This window comes from Oncorhynchus keta, chromosome 16 (genome assembly GCF_023373465.1).
Source record: "Oncorhynchus keta strain PuntledgeMale-10-30-2019 chromosome 16, Oket_V2, whole genome shotgun sequence".
NCBI lineage: Eukaryota > Metazoa > Chordata > Actinopteri > Salmoniformes > Salmonidae > Oncorhynchus > Oncorhynchus keta.
In genome coordinates, this window is record NC_068436.1 from 3,491,538 (window position 1) to 3,513,217 (window position 21,680).

Consider the following 21,680-nt stretch of genomic DNA (forward strand, 5'->3'; position numbering starts at 1 on the left):
GAAAAAAGACACGTATGACTCTAATCCAGTCATTTGTCATATGCTTAGGATCTGGAAACAGATGAGTTTTATTTTATTTTATTTATTTCACCTTTATTTAACCAGGTAGGCAAGTTGAGAACAAGTTCTCATTTACATTTGCGACCTGGCCAAGATACAGCAAAGCAGTTCGAAACATACAACGACACAGAGTTACACATGGTGTAAAAAACATACAGTCAATAATACAGTATAAACAAGTCCATATACGATGTGAGCAAATGAGGCGAGATAAGGGAGGTAAAGGCAAAGTAAAATACAATATAGCAAGTAAATAGCAAGTAAAACACTGGAATGGTAGATTTGCAGTGGAAGTATGTGCAAAGTAGAAATAAAAATGGGGTGCAAAGGAGCAAAATAAATACATAAATACAGTTGGGAAAGAGGTAGTTGTTTAGGGCTAAATTATAGGTGGGCTATGTACAGGTGCAGTAATATGTGAGCTGCTCTGACAATTGGTGCTTAAAGCTAGTGAGGGAGATAAGTGTTTCCAGCTTCAGAGATTTTTGTAGTTCGTTCCAGTCATTGGCAGCAGAGAACTGGAAGGACAGGCGGCCAAAGAAAGAATTGGTTTTGGGGGTGACTAGAGAGATATACCTGCTGGAGCGTGTGCTACAGGTGGGAGATGCTATGGTGACCAGCGAGCTGAGATAAGGGGGACTTTACCTAGCAGGGTCTTGTAGATGACATGGAGCCAGTGGGTTTGGCGACGAGTATGAAGCGAGGGCCAGCCAACGAGAGCATACAGGTCGCAATGGTGGGTAGTATATGGGGCTTTGGTGACAAAACGGATTGCACTGTGATAGACTGCATCCAATTTGTTGAGTAGGGTATTGGAGGCTATTTTGTAAATGACGTCGCCGAAGTCGAGGATTGGTAGGATGGTCAGTTTTACAAGGGTATGTTTGGCAGCATGAGTGAAGGATGCTTTGTTGCAAAATAGGAAGCCAATTCTAGATTTAACTTTGGATTGGAGATGTTTGATGTGGGTCTGGAAGGAGAGATTACAGTCTAACCAGAAACCTAGGTATTTGTAGTTGTCCACGTATTCTAAGAGCTGTCCAGAGTAGTGATGTTGGACAGGCGGGCAGGTGCAGGCAGAGATCGGTTGAAGAGCATGCATTTAGTTTTACTTGTATTTAAGAGCAATTGGAGGCCACGGAAGGAGAGTTGTATGGCATTGAAGCTTGCCTGGAGGGTTGTTAACACAGTGTCCAAAGAAGAGCCAGAAGTATACAGAATGGTGTCGTCTGCGTAGAGGTGGATCAGAGACTCACCAGCAGCAAGAGCGACATCATTGATGTATACAGAGAAGAGAGTCGGTTCAAGACTTGAACCCTGTGGCACCCCCATAGAGACTGCCAGAGGTCCGGACAGCAGACCCTCCGATTTGACACACTGAACTCTATCTGAGAAGTAGTGGGTGAACCAGGCGAGGCAGTCATTTGAGAAACCAAGGCTGTCGAGTCTGCCGATGAGGATGTGGGGATTGACAGAGTCGAAAGCCTTGGCCAGATCAATGAATACGGCTGCACAGTAATGTTTCTTATCAATGGCGGTTAAGATATCGTTTAGGACCTTGAGCGTGGCTGAGGTGCAGCCATGACCAGCTCTGAAACCGGATTGCATAGCAGAGAAGGTATGGTGAGATTCGAAATGGTCGGTAATCTGTTTGTTGACTTGGCTTTCGAAGACCTTAGAAAGGCAGGGTAGGATAGATATAGGTCTGTAGCAGTTTGGGTCAAGAGTGTCCCCCCCTTTGAAGATTGGGATGACCGCAGCTGCTTTCCAATCTTTGGGAATCTCAGACGACACGAAAGAGAGATTGAACAGGCTAGTAATAGGGGTGGCAACAATTTCAGCAGATAATTTTAGAAAGAAAGGGTCCAGATTGTCTAGCCCGGCTGATTTGTAGGGGTCCAGATTTTGCAGCTCTTTCAGAACATCAGCTGACTGGATTTGGGAGAAGGAGAAATGGGGAAGGCTTGGGCGAGTTGCTGTGGGGGGTGCAGTGCTGTTGACCGGGGTAGGTGTAGCCAGGTGGAAAAGCATGGCCAGCCGTAGAAGAATGATTATCGAAATTCTCAATTGTGGTGGATTTATCAGTGGTGACAGTGTTTCCTATCTTCAGTGCAGTGGGCAGCTGGGAGGAGGTGTTCTTATTCTCCATGGACTTTACAGTGTCCCAGAACTTTTTTGAGTTAGTGTTGCAGAAAGCAAACTTCTGCTTGAAAAAGCTAGCCTTGGCTTTTCTAACTGCCTGTGTATAATGGTTTTTAGCTTCCCTGAACAGCTGCATATCACAGGGGCTGTTCGATGCTAATGCAGTTGACCCATTACGGATGCAAGCAATGAGGCAGTGATCGCTGAGATCTTGGTTGAAGACAGCAGAGGTGTATTTAGAGGGCAAGTTGGTTAGGATGATATCTATGAGGGTGCCCGTGTTTAAGGCTTTGGGGAGGTACCTGGTAGGTTCATTGATCATTTGTGTGAGATTGAGGGCATCAAGGTTAGATTGTAGGATGGCTGGGGTGTTAAGCATGTTCCAGTTTAGGTCGCCTAGCAGCACGAGCTCTGCAGATAGATCAGCTCTGCAGGGCAATCACGAGCTCTGCAGGACAATCAATCACATATGGTGTCCAGAGCACAGCTGGGGGCAGAGGGTGGTCTATAGCAGGCGGCAACGGTGAGAGACTTGTTTTTAGAGAGGTGGATTTTTAAAAGTAGAAGTTCTAATTGTTTGGGTACAGACCTGGATAGTAGGACAAAACTCTGCAGGCTATCTTTGCAGTAGATTGCAACACCGCCCCCTTTGGCAGTTCTATCTTGTCTGAAAATGTTGTAGTTTGGGATGAAAATTTCAGAATTTTTGGTGCTCTTCCTAAGCCAGGATTTAGACACAGCTAGAACATCCGGGTTGGCAGAGTGTGCTAAAGCAGTGAAAATAACAAACTTAGGGAGGAGGCTTCTAATGTTAACATGCATGAAACAAAGGCTATTACGGTTACAGAAGTCATCAAAAGAGAGCGCCTGGGGAATAGGAGTGGAGCTAGGCACTGCAGGGCCTGGATTCACCTCTACATCGCCAGAGGAACAGAGTAGGAGTAGGATAAGGCTACGGCTAAAAGCAATAAGAATTGGTCGTCTACAAGGTCTGGAACAGAGAGTAAAAGGAGGTTTCTGGGGGCGATAAAATAGCTTCAAGGTATAATGTACAGACAAAGGTATGGTAGGATGTGAATACAGTGGAGGTAAACCTAGGTATTGAGTGATGGAGAGAGATGATATTGTATAGGTATTTTCTTAACATACCCACTGTTTACATAGTCAGCCCAATTTGCCTGAATCATGCTTTCCGCCCTGCATTGGATGATGTGGTGTTTTCACAGTGGAGGGAGAAGGGGCTCATAACTATTGGTAATCTATACATAGATGGTCAGTTAGCTTCATTTCAACAATTACAGGGAAAGTTCAACGTGCCACATGTTTTCCGATACCTCCAAATCAGGAATTTCTTAAGGACACATATCCCACAGTATGGAATGAAGCCAAATAGTCCTACATGTTATAGCTTGATCCTTGCCAAACCCCATTCGAAAGGGTCGGTCTCTAGACTGTATGATGTGCTACAGGCCCACATAGAGGTATCCACAGACACTATTAAAAGGGCTTTTGAACAAGAACTTGGTTCAGAAAGCTCAGATGAGGACTGGGTAGAAGCTCTCAGTAATATTAACCACAGTTCAGTGAATGCCAGACACAACCTTGTACAGTTTAAGGTGATACACAGGTTACATTACTCAAAAGTAAAACTACATCAACTATTCCCGGACACCTCACCACTGTATGAGAGGTGCAAGCAGGATGAGGGGACGTTGACTCACTTATTCTGGACATGCCCTAAGTTACATGCTTACTGGGCTCTCATTTTTGATTACTTATCTAAAGCCTTTGATAGAGTTCTAGCCCCAGACCCATTGATCGCTCTGTTTGGGACAGTTGATGGGAATAACTAGGAAGGGAAATCTGTCTCTCTTTGTACTCTATTAGCCAAAGGCTCATATTGTAATTTTGGAAATTGGAGACTGTACCTACCTTTGAAATGTGGTTACGGGATTTAGGGAATGTAATACATATGGAAAAGATTCGATACAATACCTCCAATAGAAATCCTGTGTTTTACAAAATATGTCAGCCGATACTGGATAACTGGTCTAGTCCCGCTTCATAACTGGGTTGACGATCTGCTGCTACTCTGGGCTGTACTCCACTCAACAGTTATTCTTGGCTTAACTACACTGCTTGTAATGACTATATGCTGTCTTCTTATACATGTACCACCTAATAGGATTTAGTTTTATTTTGTGTGTGTGTATAGGGCACTACCCGGGAGAAAAACAGAACAAGACAATCATTTGTGCCACGTGTGATATCCCTCCTAAACAGCTTGGGTTAAAGTTCCTATCCACCCTGTAAAGCCAGCAGGATACTGTCTTTCATTGATATTACTGTGTGTAACTGTTATGATTTTTTTTATTGACAATTTGTTGCCTACTGTATTTAAACGGCACTTTAAATGTGCACATGATACTGCAAAAAAACATTCCCCATGGATAAGCAAAGTGAACACAAGTGACAAATAGTTCCGTCCGAGATTCATGATATCCTCTTAAAATCTAACTGAATTAGCAACAACCAAAGACATCAAGGTGTGTTAATTTAGGGCAACATAAAATTATTGGCAGTTTCCTCTATGTTATGCTGACTACCAGTCAGTGACCTAACTGTGTTCCAATGTACAAACTTGTACAATTTGTAGTATGAAGTACGGTATTGGACATGCGTTCTAAGTACAGTGTGTATTGGGACACTGGCAAAGTTTTCCTGGATGATTTTAAGAGACTGGGCATTATGGGTAATGGCCCCCTGTTGCTTAATGTGATCGACTAATCCAGTGAGGGGTTAGATTTAGACGGTTTCTGATAGGCTCCTTCACACCCTAGAGGCAAAGCTAATAATAATTGTCAAACAGAACTTACCCAGAACGTGACTGATATGTTCTCAGAATATCCAAAAGTAATGTTCTAGACACGTTTCATTGGATTGTTGTAAGAACGTTCCTGTGTCCAGTTTAGTTGAATATTCCATCAACCTGGTTTCCATGTTCTCAGATTGAATATAAGATATTCATGTTCTAGACATGTTTCATGGGGACATTGCAGGAACTTCTCTGTGCATCATTTGCCAGCAGCTCACCTGATGGTCCCAAAGAAACATTCTCCCCTAAAAAAGTGTTTCATTACACATGAAGCCCTGTTACTGTTGCCGAGCCCATTATTAAGGCACTGATTGGTAAACTACTGATCCATTCACAGCTCTTTGTTTGCTGGCAAGGTTAGGGACACAAACACACAGTGCTTTTAATTAACATAATGTTTTCAACGTACACATTTGACAAACTTTGACATACATGATTGCATTTGACATGCTCGTTTATGCGATAATTATTAATCAACACGGGATTTGAACTCCACATTCCGGTTCACGGCATTCCGGGCTTTCTGCAGCGCCACCATGTCTGTTTATCTGACTATTCTATTCTCATCGATTTGATTGACTTATTTCATCAATTTTAGGGCTTTATGTATAGTGATATAATGTTGGTGGGGCATTTTAGCCTGTTTTAATGTAACTTCTGAATCACTAGGATCAATAAAATATATTTTCTTGATTGTACTTTTAACAGAGCTTTACTAATTACTCTATAAATGAACATGCATATGTATGTCAAAGTGTATGTTGAAAGCACTGTCTGCTAAAAGCATTGTTTGTGTGTGTCACTAGCCTTGCCAACAAACAAAGAGCTGTGAATGGACCAGTGTTTGACCAATCAGGGCCTTGATGGGCTCGGCCACAGTAGCAAGGGGTGAAGTGTACAAATTAAACTTTTTTTTTTTTTTTTGGGGGGATATTTCTTTGGGACCACCAGGAAACATCCTGACGACTGAAACACAGGAATGTTCTTGCATCGTTCCCATTAAACGTGCCTAGAACATTAATATTGTCCATTCTGAGAACATGGTAACCACGTTCTGGATAAGTTATTTTTGACATTAAAGGAATGGTCTCTTGGAAACCGTCCTTGCACGTCACTGGAACATTCCTACGAAGTCGTTAGGTAACGACCAAATGAGACTCTTCAGGGAAAGTCCTTTAAAGTCGTGGGAACATTTGTTGTCAGCTCGTACGGGGGACATTTACATTTAAGTAATTTAGCAGACGCTCTTATCCAGAGCGACTTACAAATTGGTGCATTCACCTTATGAGATCCAGTGTAACAGTCACTTTACAATAGTGCATCTAAATCTTAAAAGGGGGGTGAGAAGGATTACTTATCCTATCCTAGGTATTCCTTAAAGAGGTGGGGTTTCAGGTGTCTCCGGAAGGTGGTGATTGACTCCGCTGTCCTGGCGTTGTGAGGGAGTTTGTTCCACCATTGGGGGGCCAGAGCAGCGAACAGTTTTGACTGGGCTGAGCGGGAACTGTACTTCCTCAGTGGTAGGGAGGCGAGCAGGCCAGAGGTGGATGAACGCAGTGCCCTTGTTTGGGTGTAGGGCCTGATCAGAGCCTGGAGGTACTGAGGTGCCGTTCCCCTCACAGCTCCGTAGGCAAGCACCATGGTCTTGTAGCGGATGCGAGCTTCAACTGGAAGCCAGTGGAGAGAGCGGAGGAGCGGGGTGACGTGGGAGAACTTGGGAAGGTTGAACACCAGACGGGCTGCGGCGTTCTGGATGAGTTGTAGGGGTTTAATGGCACAGGCAGGGAGCCCAGCCAACAGCGAATTGCAGTAGTCCAGACGGGAGATGACAAGTGCCTGGATTAGGACCTGCGAGCAGGGTTGTGCCGACGCAAAGGCCTCTTTCTCAGTCAGATGGCAACCAGTCCCAGAAAGTCTGTATCTCCGCTCAAAAATATTCACATACTGTTTTCCATTTTTTTCCCCCACTCTAAGAAGACAAACATTTTTTTAAATGGACTTTTACATTTTGGCCAGTACGATCGGACCTGATCCTATTCTGACCCGGCTGGCAAATTGCCAAGTTCGTGCATCGTAGTAGCCACGGACGGAGAGTTAAGTTGGGTGTGTGATAACGTGAAAGGCTTAAGTGTGTTGTTCACTATCTTAGCTGCGAGTGTGCGCCTGTGCACCTCGATTTTCTTTGTGTCTACATTTTAGCTTTGCGCCTGTGTCGTAGCTATCAGTGACAGCCAGTCGTCCATTCTTGAGCCTCAGGAAAAAGGGCAGACATGGTCTCGGCAGTGAAGGAGACTGGCAGGATGCCTCCCAAATGGCACCCTAATCCCTGTATAGAGAAAGGTCAAAGGTAGTGCACTAAATAGGAAATAGGGTGCCATTTGGCACGTAGACGTAATCCAAGGCGTTCTGCCCCCGACGCGCTGGCCTGATGGCTTCTGACATCCATCTCGGCTCATTTACCTTAGTTTCCACAGTAACACGATCCACTGGTTCGGTGATTGTGCGTGGGTCTCCATTCCCCGCATCAGGCATGCACAGTATGTGTCCTTCCTTTGGCCTCTACCTTCTTCCTGAATGCATAACAGAACCCTATATGGACAATAGCATAGAAATGTCACAGTTAAGCATATGAGACGGAGGCCAGAGATTTTGTTTGCCTACAAGAGATTGGTACGTCGGTGGTGGCTGGTGAGGGGAAAGTAAGAGGACAGCTCATAGTAACAGTTGGAATGTGAATCAATGACAATTAATGGCATGGTATCCAACTCATGGAAACCATGTGTTTAAGGTATCTGATACAATTCCATTCTTTCTCTTCCAGCCACTGCTGCTGGTATGTTATGCATTCAAGAAATTGTTTAATTCCTATCACGGTAAAAACTTCACAAAAGAAACCAATGCTTCCTCACCCTTCCCAAAGTATATCATATAAATAATAATAGTAGTCAATGTGAAGGGCGTGACACTGGTGTGTCATTTTTTTGTCTGACAACTAAGGAGTGTGTGTGTGTGTGTGAGGTCAAAGGTGACTGGGGTCAGACACATTGTGCACAATTCCGACTGCTGTGAGAACATCTCAAACGTGGCGGCAATGACGATGACATGTAAACCCTATCAGTAGTTAAATAAGCCAAAATCATCAGCGAAGCTCTTCATCACACAAATGTTGCTTTATTGCTGTGTGGTTGTTTTCTAAGTAGTGTTTCAGAGCCGTGACATTCATCCCAGCCCTGTTTATTCAGTGTTTGGTAGAATAATACAATTTATTATTTATTATCAGTTGAAGTATGTTTCACACATATGAATGATCTAAATCACCGATTTAATTTCAGATTTCTCCTGGTCTGACTAACACAGCAGTAGCTCTGTCATCTTCCACCGCAGATGCAGCCGGGGGGGAACAGAAGTATGTAACAAACAGATGTTGATGCCGGTTGAATTATGCTAATTCTGGACAATAACTCTGCTGTAGAGTCACAGGTTATTACAGTGTGATTAATATGACAAGATTTACAACAGTGAGTCACTAGGCAAATTGCACCACACATGGCTAACACTGGTATAAGCCTACTTTTTTAAAAATCTGTTATTTTACCAGGTAAATTGACTGAGAACACATTCTCATTTGCAGCAATATGCTGGGGAATAGTTACAGGGGAGAGGAGGGGGATAAATGAGCCAATTGTAAACTGGGGATTATTAGGTTACTGTGATGGTTTGAGGGCCAGATTGGGAATTTAGCCAGGACACCAGGGTTAACACCCCTACTCTTACAATAAGTGCCATGGGATCTTTAATGACCTCAGAGAGTAAGGACACCCGTTTAACGTCCCATACGAAAGACGGCACGCTACACAGGGCAGTGGGATATTTTGTTAGACCAGAGGAAAGAGTGCCTCCCACTGGCTCTCCAACACCACTTCCAGCAGCATCTGGTCTCCCATCCAGGAACTGAACAAGATCAACTCTGCTTAGCTTCAGATGCTAGCCAGCAGTGGTATGCAGGGTGGTATGCTGCTGGTAGATTCCTTTTCCCTCTTGTGCCAACTGCCAAGCACCTGTTATTCTTCCAACCCAACCTCCAACTGAAAATGAGCCTGGGTACAGTTTTGCAAGTGAGAGAAAATGTCCACTTCCAAAACTGTACCCAGGTTCATTTTCAGTTGGAGGTTGGGTTGGAAGAATAACAGGTGCTTGGCAGTTGGCACAAGAGGGAAAAGGAACAGAAATGCATTCAATTTTTTTTGTGTGTAATGATGGCTGAGGGGTAAAAACAGTGAAGCCCTAGGATAAATTCCCACTAAATCATGTCCACTTTATGCTTAGATTGAGATGAGAATCATCGTGGTAAACGATGATGATGAATACCACATATGGATCATACTCAATATGGATGTTGATTCTTGTTCTAAACGTGAATGTAAAATGTCTGTGGAAATATGAAAAGCTGAAGGAAAAAGCTGGGGAAATCTTAGTTCATTGATATTAAATAATTGTATTATCATTCATTTACATTGATTACCTCGACTAACCTGTAACCCCGCACATTGACTCGGTACCGGTACCCCCCTGTATATAGCATCATCATTGTTATTTTATTGTGTTACTTTTTAATAAATGTTTTACTTTATTTAGTAGATATTTTCTTAACTCTATTTCTTGAACTGCATTGTTGGTTAAGGGCTCGTAAGTAAGCATTTCACTGTAAGCTCTACACCTGCTGTGTTCGGCTCGTGTGACAAATACAATTTGATTTGACCTCAATCGAATTTCAAAACGGTTAGAGTTGAGAAGGGAGCTCTGCTATTGTCTTTAACTATACCGACACATCTGGCGTTCCCCTGAGAGCAAATCTGTTTCTTTGAGGAAGGAAGATGTGTCTACTGCTCCTCTGAACAGGCCTGCCTCTGTCCCTCCTCCTCCTCTTTGTCTTCCTCCTCTTCGACTTAACGTATTCTCAATGTTATGCTAGAACTGCCAGGACAATATATTCAGCAGTCTGTCTCAAGGTGTTCTTAACCGACAGCACTGGGAAACACTGACAATGTCCACACTCTTCTCAGCATACACAACAAGATACATCCTAGTGTCCAGGTGAGAACGATATACAAACAGACAGGGACGTTGTAGTTGTGGAGACAGTGTAACGTGAAGAATCTAAACCACTCTGAAGGAGATGACAGGAACACACAAAGCCAGCTCAAGTGGGGTCACGCAGCGATTGTTCACACTGAAACTTTAATCTCGCCAACGTGTGTGTGTGTGTGTGCACGCGTCCTGTGCATGTGTGTGTGAACAGTGGAACGTAACATAGATGGGCTGGTTGTTTAGCAACATGTATTTCTGTATTATTATACATTGTTACCCACTTTTTCTCCCCACTTTTGTGATTATGATCTTGTCTCATCACTGCAACTCCCCAACAGGCCCAGGAGAGGCGAAGGTCGAGTCATGCGTCCTCTGAAACATGACTCGCCAAACTGAGTTTCCTAACACCCGCTCGCTTAACCCGGAAGCCGATCGAACCCCAGGCTGTAGTGACTTCGCAACACTGCAATGCAATGCCTTAGACCACTGCGCCACTTGGGAGGCCTAAGCATAGATTGACAACATGTATACTATATTTTGTCTCCAATGTTTATTGAAACCAAAAATCAATTTGCACAATTACCATTTGCTGTCTCTCAAATAGATTGTTACATTTGTTGGTTAGCTAGCTAATTTTAACCATATTAGCATTGACGTGACATCAGTCAAAGCACCTCAATACAAGACATGGAAAAACGAAACAAACCTCCTACGATTCCCCTCATGGAAGCTTCTTGTCATCTGGCCATTTATTCTATCCATAAGAATAAACAGCCTTCTATACAGTGTCTTGTCTATAACACAGCACAATGGCCAATTAGAAACATGCCAGTTGTTTTCCCTCAAAGAGAGGGAAGGGAGTTGGTGAAAAGTGGGAGGAAGAAGACGAGAGAGATGCTGTCCCCTGTCTATGAATCAGACAGATTGTTAGCGTCTCTCATTCCGCAGCGAGTCTTTGTTCTAGTGTCTTCTTCTCTCTGTCTGACACCACATTTCCTACACACATCCTTGTCTTGTGTTCTCTCTCTCTCGTCTCTGTCAGTGTGACTCATCCTTCTCTTGCTGTCTGTAATTCCCTCCAACAGATTATGCGTTCAGGCCAGCAGAGGATGAGAGGATGAGAGGAGGTGTCATGGTTTTCATGTGGTGAAGGAGAGTCGGACCAAACTGCAGCGTGTATATTGCGATCCATGTTTAATCACACAACACAAACACTACAAAACAATAAACGAAACGAAACCAGCCTATACTTGTGTCAACTAACACAGCACAAGGACATCAGGACAATCACCCACAATACAACCAAATAATATGGCTGCCTAAATATGGTTCCCAATCAGAGACAACGATAAACACCTGCCTCTGATTGAGAACCACTTCAGACAGCCATAGACTCTCCTAGAACACCCCACTAAGCTACAATCCCACTAAGCTACACACCACATACAAAAACCCATGTCACACCCTGGCCTGACCAAATACATGAAGAAAAACACAAAATACTTCGACCAGGGCGTGACAGGAGGAGAGGGGAGGATGAGGATCAGGAAAGGGGGAGAGGATGAGGAGAGGACAGGAGAAGAGGAGAGAACCAAAGGAAAAGGGCGTAATTGCATCTAGTAGATGTGTGCTTGTGTATGTTGAATGTTAATGTCTCAGTGGCTCCAGCTATTGTTCTCTTTCGTTTTGTTTCCTTGCACCTGTAGGCGTGCCAGGTGTCAGATGTGTATGATATATCATTATACAATTCAAATACTGCCATACAAACTACATTAGTTACGAACTCATTTTGAACCAGCCCTTCAGAAAATAAAGTATCATCGAGTTTACAACCCCCCTTGAGAAGAAAATACAACAAGTATTGTTAGTGCGGTAACTTCAATTTCGCCTGAACAAATTGCATTGCATATTATTTTATGGAAGGAAAGTGTGAGTGAGAGTGTTAGAGATGCTGATGAGGTCACTAAGGCGTGAACTGACATGAGACCAGAGGAATCCTGCCGCCACACGCTCTCCGGGAAAAAAAGATGCCTTGAAATCGACAACTGTGTCAGTTCTCGTCTTTGTGAGCTGTTAAATAGAGATCACACGGTCTAAAAATAACCCTAGAACTCATCCACCAGAATATGTGTTGTGTGGGAGAAGTGTGACAATTCCCCATCACAATGAATGAATTGCACTTTTGTAGCATCTTGTAATTTGTTCTAAAATGGAGTGTAATCACTGTAGAAAACGAGGGGATAAAAAGAGAAAAACTCCACTCAATAACAGACAAGTGACAAATGTCAAAACACCCACAATAAGCCATACATATCACGGAGGTTGCCGCTGCTAGTAGAGAGAAAGAAGCCTATTTTAGTTTCATTCTATTGGTTTCTCAATATACTGTACGTGTACAGTGTGTGCAAGTTGTGAAGAAACAAAGAGCGCACTATTTTTCCTCCATTCTGTGTGCCAATTGTGAAAACAAATTTGGGACGTGAAAGAGCACGTTTTCTTCTGCCCCCGGTAGAGGGGGTGGAGGGACAGAGTAGCCCAGGGAGAGTGCTCTGTCTTGTGTGTGGGGGGGTAGGGGGGTGAGGCCTAAAAGTGGGGTAGACTCATTTGTAAAAAAAAATCAGCAAGAGGAGCAGGTGCCATTCTCTGTGAAAATAATGAATAATGCATCATTAATTATGCCTGCTGATTAATGTTAATTAGCACTGAGTTCTACTGCACTCTGTTCACCTCGTCGTTTGGTCAATTTCTCTCTCTGACAAGTAATCCAAAGGAATCATTCCTTGCCCTGGCAAACAATATTGATGGCTACGCTCCAGCATGTTCTCATAATTCCTTGTTAATGCTTGCTGAAAATTACACATCCATGTTTTTGACATCTTATGATAATTCATTTAAAGGATCCAAAACGGCTGTAAATGTCACCGATTGGGTCTTTTTAAAGTGTCCCACACACAACCAAAAATGTAGTCCGTCGCCAAGCAACGTCCTAAACTCATGTCCTTGATTCTCATTTGGATGAAATTCACTGTCTAAATGGAGAAACTTGTCAGCGCCACCTCTGCATTGTCTGCTGCCGATGATTGGCCCTTAGCCCTGTTATTATACTGAACAGAAATGTAAACGCAGCAGGCAACAATTTCAAATATTTTGCTGAGATACAGTTTATATAAGGAAGTCAGTCAAATTAAAAAACTTAATTTGGCCCTAATCTATGGATTTTACATGACTGGGCAGGGGTGCAGTTTACCCCACAATGGGGCTTTATTATAAATGCTCCTCCTAAGATTTTTGTGCGTATTGGAACATTTCCGGGATCTTTTATTTCAGCTCATGAAACATTGGGACCAAAACTGTAGATGTTGCGTTTCTATATTTGTTCGGTGTCTACTTTTTCAGAAGACTGCCATTAGAATGGGTTTCATAATTGATTATGCAGCTATTAGTGTGTGTAATATGTGTTGTGGCAGTGCGCCAGCTCCTATTAGTATTGGACTCAAATGTAACATCCCATACACACAAACAAACGTCTATAGGGAGTAATATAGTTGGGTCTGGGGCTTGGTCTAAAGAGGATAACTGTTCGGGTGCCCTGTTCTGATAGGGCTCGGAGTTTGTCCGGACAATGTGACCTGACCAGGATATACGTTTTGTAATGTTCAGGTTTGTACGAATGTATTGATATTAGTGGATTGCAAGTGTCATTCCGGCAACTTTGAGAACAAATATTTGAAAACTGAGTTTTTCCCCCGGGGTTGTTCACGCGCGTATCGGCCCTCTCTTTGGCCAAAATATTCCCCACCTGCTCACGCCTGTCTTCCACCTTTTGATGTCATTTTTTCCCATTGTTAGAGTGGTCAGTCCAGTATCTCTTCAGTATGTAGATCATCTTTTTTTGGGGGACAGGTCAGACGGATAGGAAAAAAAAGTTGAATTGTTTTCAAGAAATGCTTTACCCTTCAATGTTTTATATAACGGTGGTGTCTTCATCAAACAAGTGAAATTATGTTTGATGTGAAAAGGAATCGCTATCAATATTCTTCTTGTTCAAAGATCCATTGAAACTGAGATTGAAACCCATTCCAATGAAGTCTCTGACTTTTACATCACAACTTTCAACAGAGTTTAGTTCATGAAGTTAATAAACTTCCTGTTCACTGTTGTTACTCTCCAAACAGAGTTCAGTGAATCCCAACCAACCCCCTCCAGAGGTTGTAGGCTTACGGTTAGCCTCACGTACCTGTACTAATCAAGCTCAAGCGTACAGCGTAGTGTGTTTTGGAACCGCACCAGTGTCTTCAGGGTGCATTAATACATTTTGGACGAGCTATAAACAAAAGCCAGCACTGTTGTTGTACTACTCCCGTGTTCCTATAGATTTTGATGAACATAATTGGGGTTACAACGTAATCAGTTTGGTGCGCAGACTGGGGGTGTACTACATTGTGTACTATTGGCCATAGGGCTCTGGTCAACAGTAGTGTGCTAAAGTGACTAGGGTGCAAGGCAAAGTGCCTCTAATCCACAGATGGGAAAATGTGATGATCGTACAATTACGTGATGGCAGGAATGTAATGAGGGTTAAGTGCGACATGATCCCGTAATGCCGTGGCTTGATTCTTTTAGTAGCCCGTCGTAATCTCGTCAAATCGAAAATTGATCCTCGAAAAACTCAGACAGGTGAAGAATGATGAGGGATTTTGCTTGTTCCTTCCACTGTTTCTCCAAAAGGCATTATTTCCTTTTATGAATTGTGCTGAATGTCATCATTCAGAAGAAGGAGACTAAGGTGAATTGTTTGATGGATATGGTGAGACGAGTGGGTATTATGACGAAAGTATATGCAATCTTTATGTTTGAGTACGTGTACTTTAGGGGTGTGTGTGTGTGTGTGTGTGTGTGTGTGTCCGTACATGTGTGCACTTGCATACACGTGTGGACACACACACGTGCTCATGCTCACATGCATGGAATCATAACATATGGACAGCCATGTGTGCGTGTGTACGTTTTTGGGCACGTACGCACTGAACCCGATGCAAGCCCTCCAGCCCCATGGGCTAACATCAACACAGGGCATGGGTCCCAACTCTAGCTCCAGGCTCCGACTTCCAGCCAGGGCCTTCGCTCCACACTTCAGGTAGAGGGTCTTCTGACGGCCGCATGCATATCATCACGATCCACATACCAGAGGAGGTTGAGAAAAAGACAGAGTCCATCAATCTTAGGCTCCGTCTATCCTCCAGGACTGTTGGAAAGAACATCCGAAGAAAAACAAATAGCACAAGTAGAGCGGCAAATGAAATTGCCAGAGTCGGGAGCAATTGTTCTTCTGGGTGTGTCTAGCTTCACGTGGATTAAACTCACTCTGAGGTTCATGAGTCTTGCAGTAGGAATCTGAGGATCATAACATCCAATCTCACGCAACAGTCTGACAGGACAACTTCACGGAAAATCCTGTACAGTATGTCACCTTATTAGGGAGTTATCCATCCATCTCATAGCAAGATTTTAAAAAAACGACCAATGAGTCCGTAAAACTTTCAGGTTTCGCCATGGTTGAAGTTCTCGGGGAAAAAAAGGCTAATTGTCACCTCACACGAAGGTTAATGACATACGTATGCCAAAGGAAACCAGGTTCGTGCAACAATCCTGCAAGTCCTCAGACCGAAATGCTAATTGTCGACACACACAGGTTAACAATATAACAATAAGGAGCATATTGTTACTGGGAACAGAACAACAAGAACACCATTTTCTTGCTCATTGACAACACAAACGAGCCGTTTGTTTTCAAGACATAAATCATGACGGGAGCCCAGGCGGGCTGCGATTCATTAGAGAATACAAGCCGTTACCATGGCGAGAGTGAGGCAGCGTAATTAATATGGCAACAGACACAATGTGAAAACAAGAGATATGCAAGAAATCTGTTTGGGATGCTGGGTTTGCCGATGAAATTGATAAGTCCGTTCTGAAACTAATGTAGAGCCTTGGAGATGGGGAGGAATAGGGTATGGAATAGGGATAGGATTGGCAAGAGTTTGAGGTGAGGATGTACAGAGTAAAACATTTAAAGGGACCTTACGCTTTCAAATCAAATCAAGACTTCTGAGGTAGTCTACAGTCAGGATGAAACCACGATGCACACCTACGGTCGCGTAGACATAAATATGCCTCAATCCCAAATTACTGTAAAAAATAAACACTGAAACCAGGTGTCTGGTTTTAAGTGAAATGACCCTTAATTTATGAGTGAAATGTCCCTTTAAACGCAGACTCCAGGAAAATGGCAGAGGAACACTCTTATGATGGTCTGATTGAGTTCTTTCTCTGCTTCAACAGTCACGGTCTATTACAGCCTCAGCTTCTGACACTCATGATTATTTTTTTATATATATATATCTCATTATATATATATACAGAGAGAGACAGACAGAGACAGACAGAGAGAGACAGAGAGACAGAGAGACAGAGAGAGACAGATCTGAACTCATAGGATATATTTTTAGAAGAAAGGAAATTACTGTAGAGGCACTGTTGATTTTAATGAGGGGTGACAGAAATGAAATGGGTGCAGATTAGGTGCCTCCAGAACAGAATTGAATGTGGAATCTTCAGGTAGTTGGATATTTTCATTAGCCCTCAGTAATTCACTGAATTTAGTGACATGTTTTTCTTCATCACCATCTCAACTGACTGTAGCGTAACATTTATCTATCTTCTGAAGGTCTTAGTGACAAAATGTTCTATTATTTTTACTTACAGTAGCAGGATGTAGGCCTGGATTAGTGGATGTGTGTGTGGGCTACATTCCCAGGCTGTGTGTGTGTGTGCGCCAGGGCTGTTGCCTGATGTGGGGGACGAGTGGCTAGCTCACCGAGCCACAGGCTGAGATAAGATGACTAGCTCACAGAGCCATAGGCTGAGATAAGATGACTAGCTCACAGAGCCACAGGCTGAGATAAGATGACTAGCTCACAGAGCCACAGGCTGAGATAAGATGAGTGGAGTACGGTTGGGGGGGGTAGTTTAGCACATGTAGGCAGACAGAAATAGAGAAACAGGAAAAGCTAGCTTCCAGCCCCACTTCTCCTTGAGTACTTCAATGCGCAGTATGGGGCTCGCAGGTGAAAACCCACACACACATGCATCCCAGACTGGTGCTTTTCGGTTGACATCAGCCTACACACACGCATGCACAGAAACACACATTAGTCACAGGTCTACATGCAAAAGAATTGCTAATTCCTGGAGCGAGAGAGCTTCAGAGCTACGCAATCCATTCACATCTTGCAATCAGTCTGTTGTCATAACTTTTCAAGTGTTTTTATTTTTCTTCTAAGAATGAAATGAGTCATCCCTAATGCACCACACATCCCTAAGGCACCACACATCCCTCAGGCACCACACATCCCTCAGGCACCACACATCCCTCAGGCACCACACGTCCCTCAGGCACCACACATCCCTCAGGCTACACATCCCTAAGGCACCACACATCCCTCAGGCTCACACATCCCTAATGCACTACACATCCCTAATGCACTAGCATCCCTCAGGCACCACACATCCCTCAGGCACTACACATCCCTAATGCACTACACATCCCTCAGGCACCACACATCCCTCAGGCACCACACATCCCTCAGGCACCACACATCCCTCAGGCACCACACATCCCTCAGGCACTACACATCCCTAAGGCACCACACATCCCTCAGGCACCACACATCCCTAATGCACTACACATCCCTCAGGCACCACACATCCCTCAGGCACCACACATCCCTCAGGCACCACACATCCCTCAGGCACCACACATCCCCAGGACCACACATCCCTCAGGCACTACACATCCCTAAGGCACCACACATCCCTCAGGCACCACACATCCCTCAGGCACCAGGTCACATCCAAATGCACTACACATCCCTCAGGCACCACACATCCCTCAGGCACCACACATCCCTCAGGCATTCACATCCCTCAGGCACCACACATCCCTCAGGCACCACACATCCCTCAGGCACCACACATCCCTCAGGCACCACACATCCCTCAGGCACCACACATCCCTCAGGCACCACACATCCCTCAGGCACCACACATCCCTCAGGCACCACACATCCCTCAGGCACCACACATCCCTCAGGCACCACACATCCCTCAGGCACCACACATCCCTCAGGCACCACACATCCCTAAGGCACCACACATCCCTCAGGCACCACACATCCCTCAGGCACCACACATCCCTCAGGCACCACACATCCCTCAGGCACCACACATCCCTCAGGCACCACACATCCCTAATGCACTACACATCCCTCAGGCACCACACATCCCTCAGGCACCACACATCCCTCAGGCACCACACATCCCTCAGGCACCACACATCCCTCATGCACCACACATCCTTAAGGCACCACACATCCCTCATGCACCACACATCCTTAAGGCACCACACATCCCTAATGCACCACACATTCCTAATGCACCACACATTCCTAATGCACCACACATCCCTGATGTACCACGCATACGTAATGCACTACGCATCCCTAATGCACCACACATCCCTAATGCACTACACATCACTAATTCTCTACACATCCGTGATGCACCACACATCCAAATCAAATCACATTTTATTTGTCACATACACATGGTTAGCAGATGTTAAAGTGAGTAGCGAAATGCTTGTGCTTCTAGTTCCGACAATGCAGTAATAACCAACGAGTAATCTAACCTAACAATTTCACAACAACTATCTTATACACACAAGTGTAAAGGGATGAAGAATATGTAGATAAAAATATATGAATGAGTGATGGTACAGAACGGCATAGACAAGATGCAGTAGATGGTATCGAGTACAGTATATACATATGAGATGAGTAATGTAGGGTATGTAAACATTATATTAAGTCCCTGCTTTGATGCACCTGTACTGACCTCTCCTTCTGGATGATAGCGGAGTGAACAGGCAGTGGCTCGGGTGGTTGTTGTCCTTGATGATCTTTATAGTCTTCCTGTGACATCGGGTGGTGTAGGTGTCCTGGAGGGCAGGTTGTTTTTGCTCCCGGTGATGCATTAGGCAGACCTCGCTACCCACTGGAGAGCCTTACGGTTGTGGGCGGAGCAGTTGCCGTACCAGGCGGTGATACAGCCCGCCAGGATGCTCTCGATTGTGCATCTGTAAAAGTTTGTGAGTGCTTTTGGTGACAAGCTGAATTTCTTCAGCCTCCTGAGGTTGAAGAGGCGCTGCTGCGCCTTCTTCACTATGCTGTCTGTGTGGGTGGACCAATTCAGTCTGTCCGTGATGTGTACGCCGAGGAACTTAAAAACGTTCTACCCTCTCCACTACGGTCCCATCGATGTGGATAGGGGGGTGTTCCCTCTGCTGTTTCCTGAAGTCCATGATCATCTCCTTTGTTTTGTTGATGTTGAGTGTGAGGTTATTTTCCTGACACCACACTCCGAAGGCACCTCCTCCCTGTAGGCAGTCTCGTCGTTGTTGGTAATCAAGCTTACCACTGTAGTGTCGTCTGCAAACTTGATGATTGAGTTGGAGGCGTGCATGGCCACGCAGTCGTGGGTGAACAGGGAGTACAGGAGAGGGCTCTGAACGCACACTTGTTGGGCCCCAGTGTTGAGGATCAGCGGGGTGGGGATGTTGTTACCTACGCTCACCACCTGGGGGCGGCCCGTCAGGAAGTCCAGTACCCAGTTGCACAGGGTGGGGTTGAGACCCAGGGTCTGTAGTTGATGAACAGCACTCTCACATAGGTATTCATCTTGTCCAGATGGGTTAGGGCAGTGTGCAGTGTGGTTGCGATTGCGTCGTCTGTGGACCTATTAGGGCGGTAAGCAAATTGGAGTGGGTCTAGGGTGTCAGGTAGGGTGGAGGTAATATGGTCCTTGACTAGTCTTTCAAAGCACTTCATAATGACAGAAGTGAGAACAGGAACAAGGGTGGCCCTCTGGAAGCTTGTGGGAACAGCAGACTGGGATAAGGATAGATTTAATATCCGTAAACACACCAGCCAGCTGGTCTGCACATGCTCGGAGGACGCGGCTGCGCCTGCAGCCTTGCGAGGGTTAACACATTTAAATGTTTTACTCACGTCGGTTGCAGTGAAGGAGAGTCCACAGGTTTTGGTAGCGGGCCATGTCAGTGGCACTGTATTGTCCTCAAAGCGAGCAAAGAAGTTGTTTAGTAAGTCTGGGAGCAAGACATCCTGGTCCCCGACGGGGCTGGTTTTGTTTTTGTAATCCGTGATTGACTGTAGACCCTGCCACATACCTCTTGTGTCTGAGCCATTGAATTGTGATTGTACTTTGTCTCTATACGCTTAGCTTGTTTGATTGCCTTGTGGGGGGAATAGCTACACTGTTTGTATTCGGTCATGTGAGGAATTCTAAGTCAGGTGAACAGAAGGACTTGAGTTCTGGTATGTTGTTATGATCACACCACGTCTCGTTAATCATAAGGCATACACCCCCCCCCACACACCCCTATTCTTACAAGAAAGATGCTTGTTTCTGTCGGCGCGATGCGTGAAGAAACCAGCTGGCTGTACCAACTCTGATAGCGTGTCTCGGGTGAGCCATGTTTCTGTGAAGCAAATAACGTTACAGTCTCTTATGTCTCTCTGGAATGCTACTCTTGCTCAGATTTCATCAACCTTGTTGTCAAGAGACTGGACATTGGCGAGTAGTATGCTAGGGAGTGGTGCGCGATGTGCCCGTCTCCGGAGCCTGACCAGAAGACCGTTTTGTCTGCCCCTTTTACAGCATCGTTGTTTTGGTTCGCCGGCTGTGATCCGATCCATTGTCCTGGGTGGTGGGCAAAACAGAGAATCCGCTTTGGGAAAGTCGTATTCCTGGTCGTAATGATGGTGAGTTGACGTTGCTCTTATATCCAGTAGTTCCTCCTAACTGTATGTAATAAAACCTAACATTACCTGGGTTACCAATGTAAGAAATATATATAAAAATACTGCATAGTTTCCTAGGAACGCCAAGCGAGACGGCCATCTCTGTCGGTGCCGTAATGCACCGCACATCCCTAGTGCACCATACTTCCACAATGCGCCACAGATCCCTAATGCACCACACATTCCTAATGCACCACACATTCCTAATGCTCTACACATCCCTAATGTTCTACACATCCCCAATGCACCACACATCCGTAATGCTCTACACATCTGTAATGCACCACAGATCCCTAATGCAACACACATCCCTAATACACCACACATCCCTAATGCATTACTTATCCCTAAATCGCTACACATCCGTCAGAAGTTTGACCTAGATAGTGTGTATGTTTTGATATTTAGGCTACGTGTGCCTTAAAAAAAATGTTTTTATGTAGTTTTGTCCTTGAGATGTTCTTGTCTACTAATGTTATGTATTAGGTCATGTTTCAAGTTGTGTGGAGAGTAGCTGCTGCTTTTGCAACAGCTAATGGGCATCCAAATAAAATTAAAACACATTTTTTTAAATG

General features: G+C 44.6%; 1 protein-coding gene across 1 annotated transcript in view; it reads right to left on the reverse strand.

The window, feature by feature from the left end:
- LOC127907881 (uncharacterized) overlaps positions 1-21,680 on the reverse strand; it is a 61,798-nt gene that overhangs the window by 24,932 nt on the left and 15,186 nt on the right. Inside the window, exon 2 of the mRNA XM_052464335.1 lies at positions 15,171-15,314. Within this exon, the coding sequence (XP_052320295.1) occupies positions 15,171-15,314 (144 nt within the window). The remainder of the gene's footprint in view (positions 1-15,170; positions 15,315-21,680) is intronic.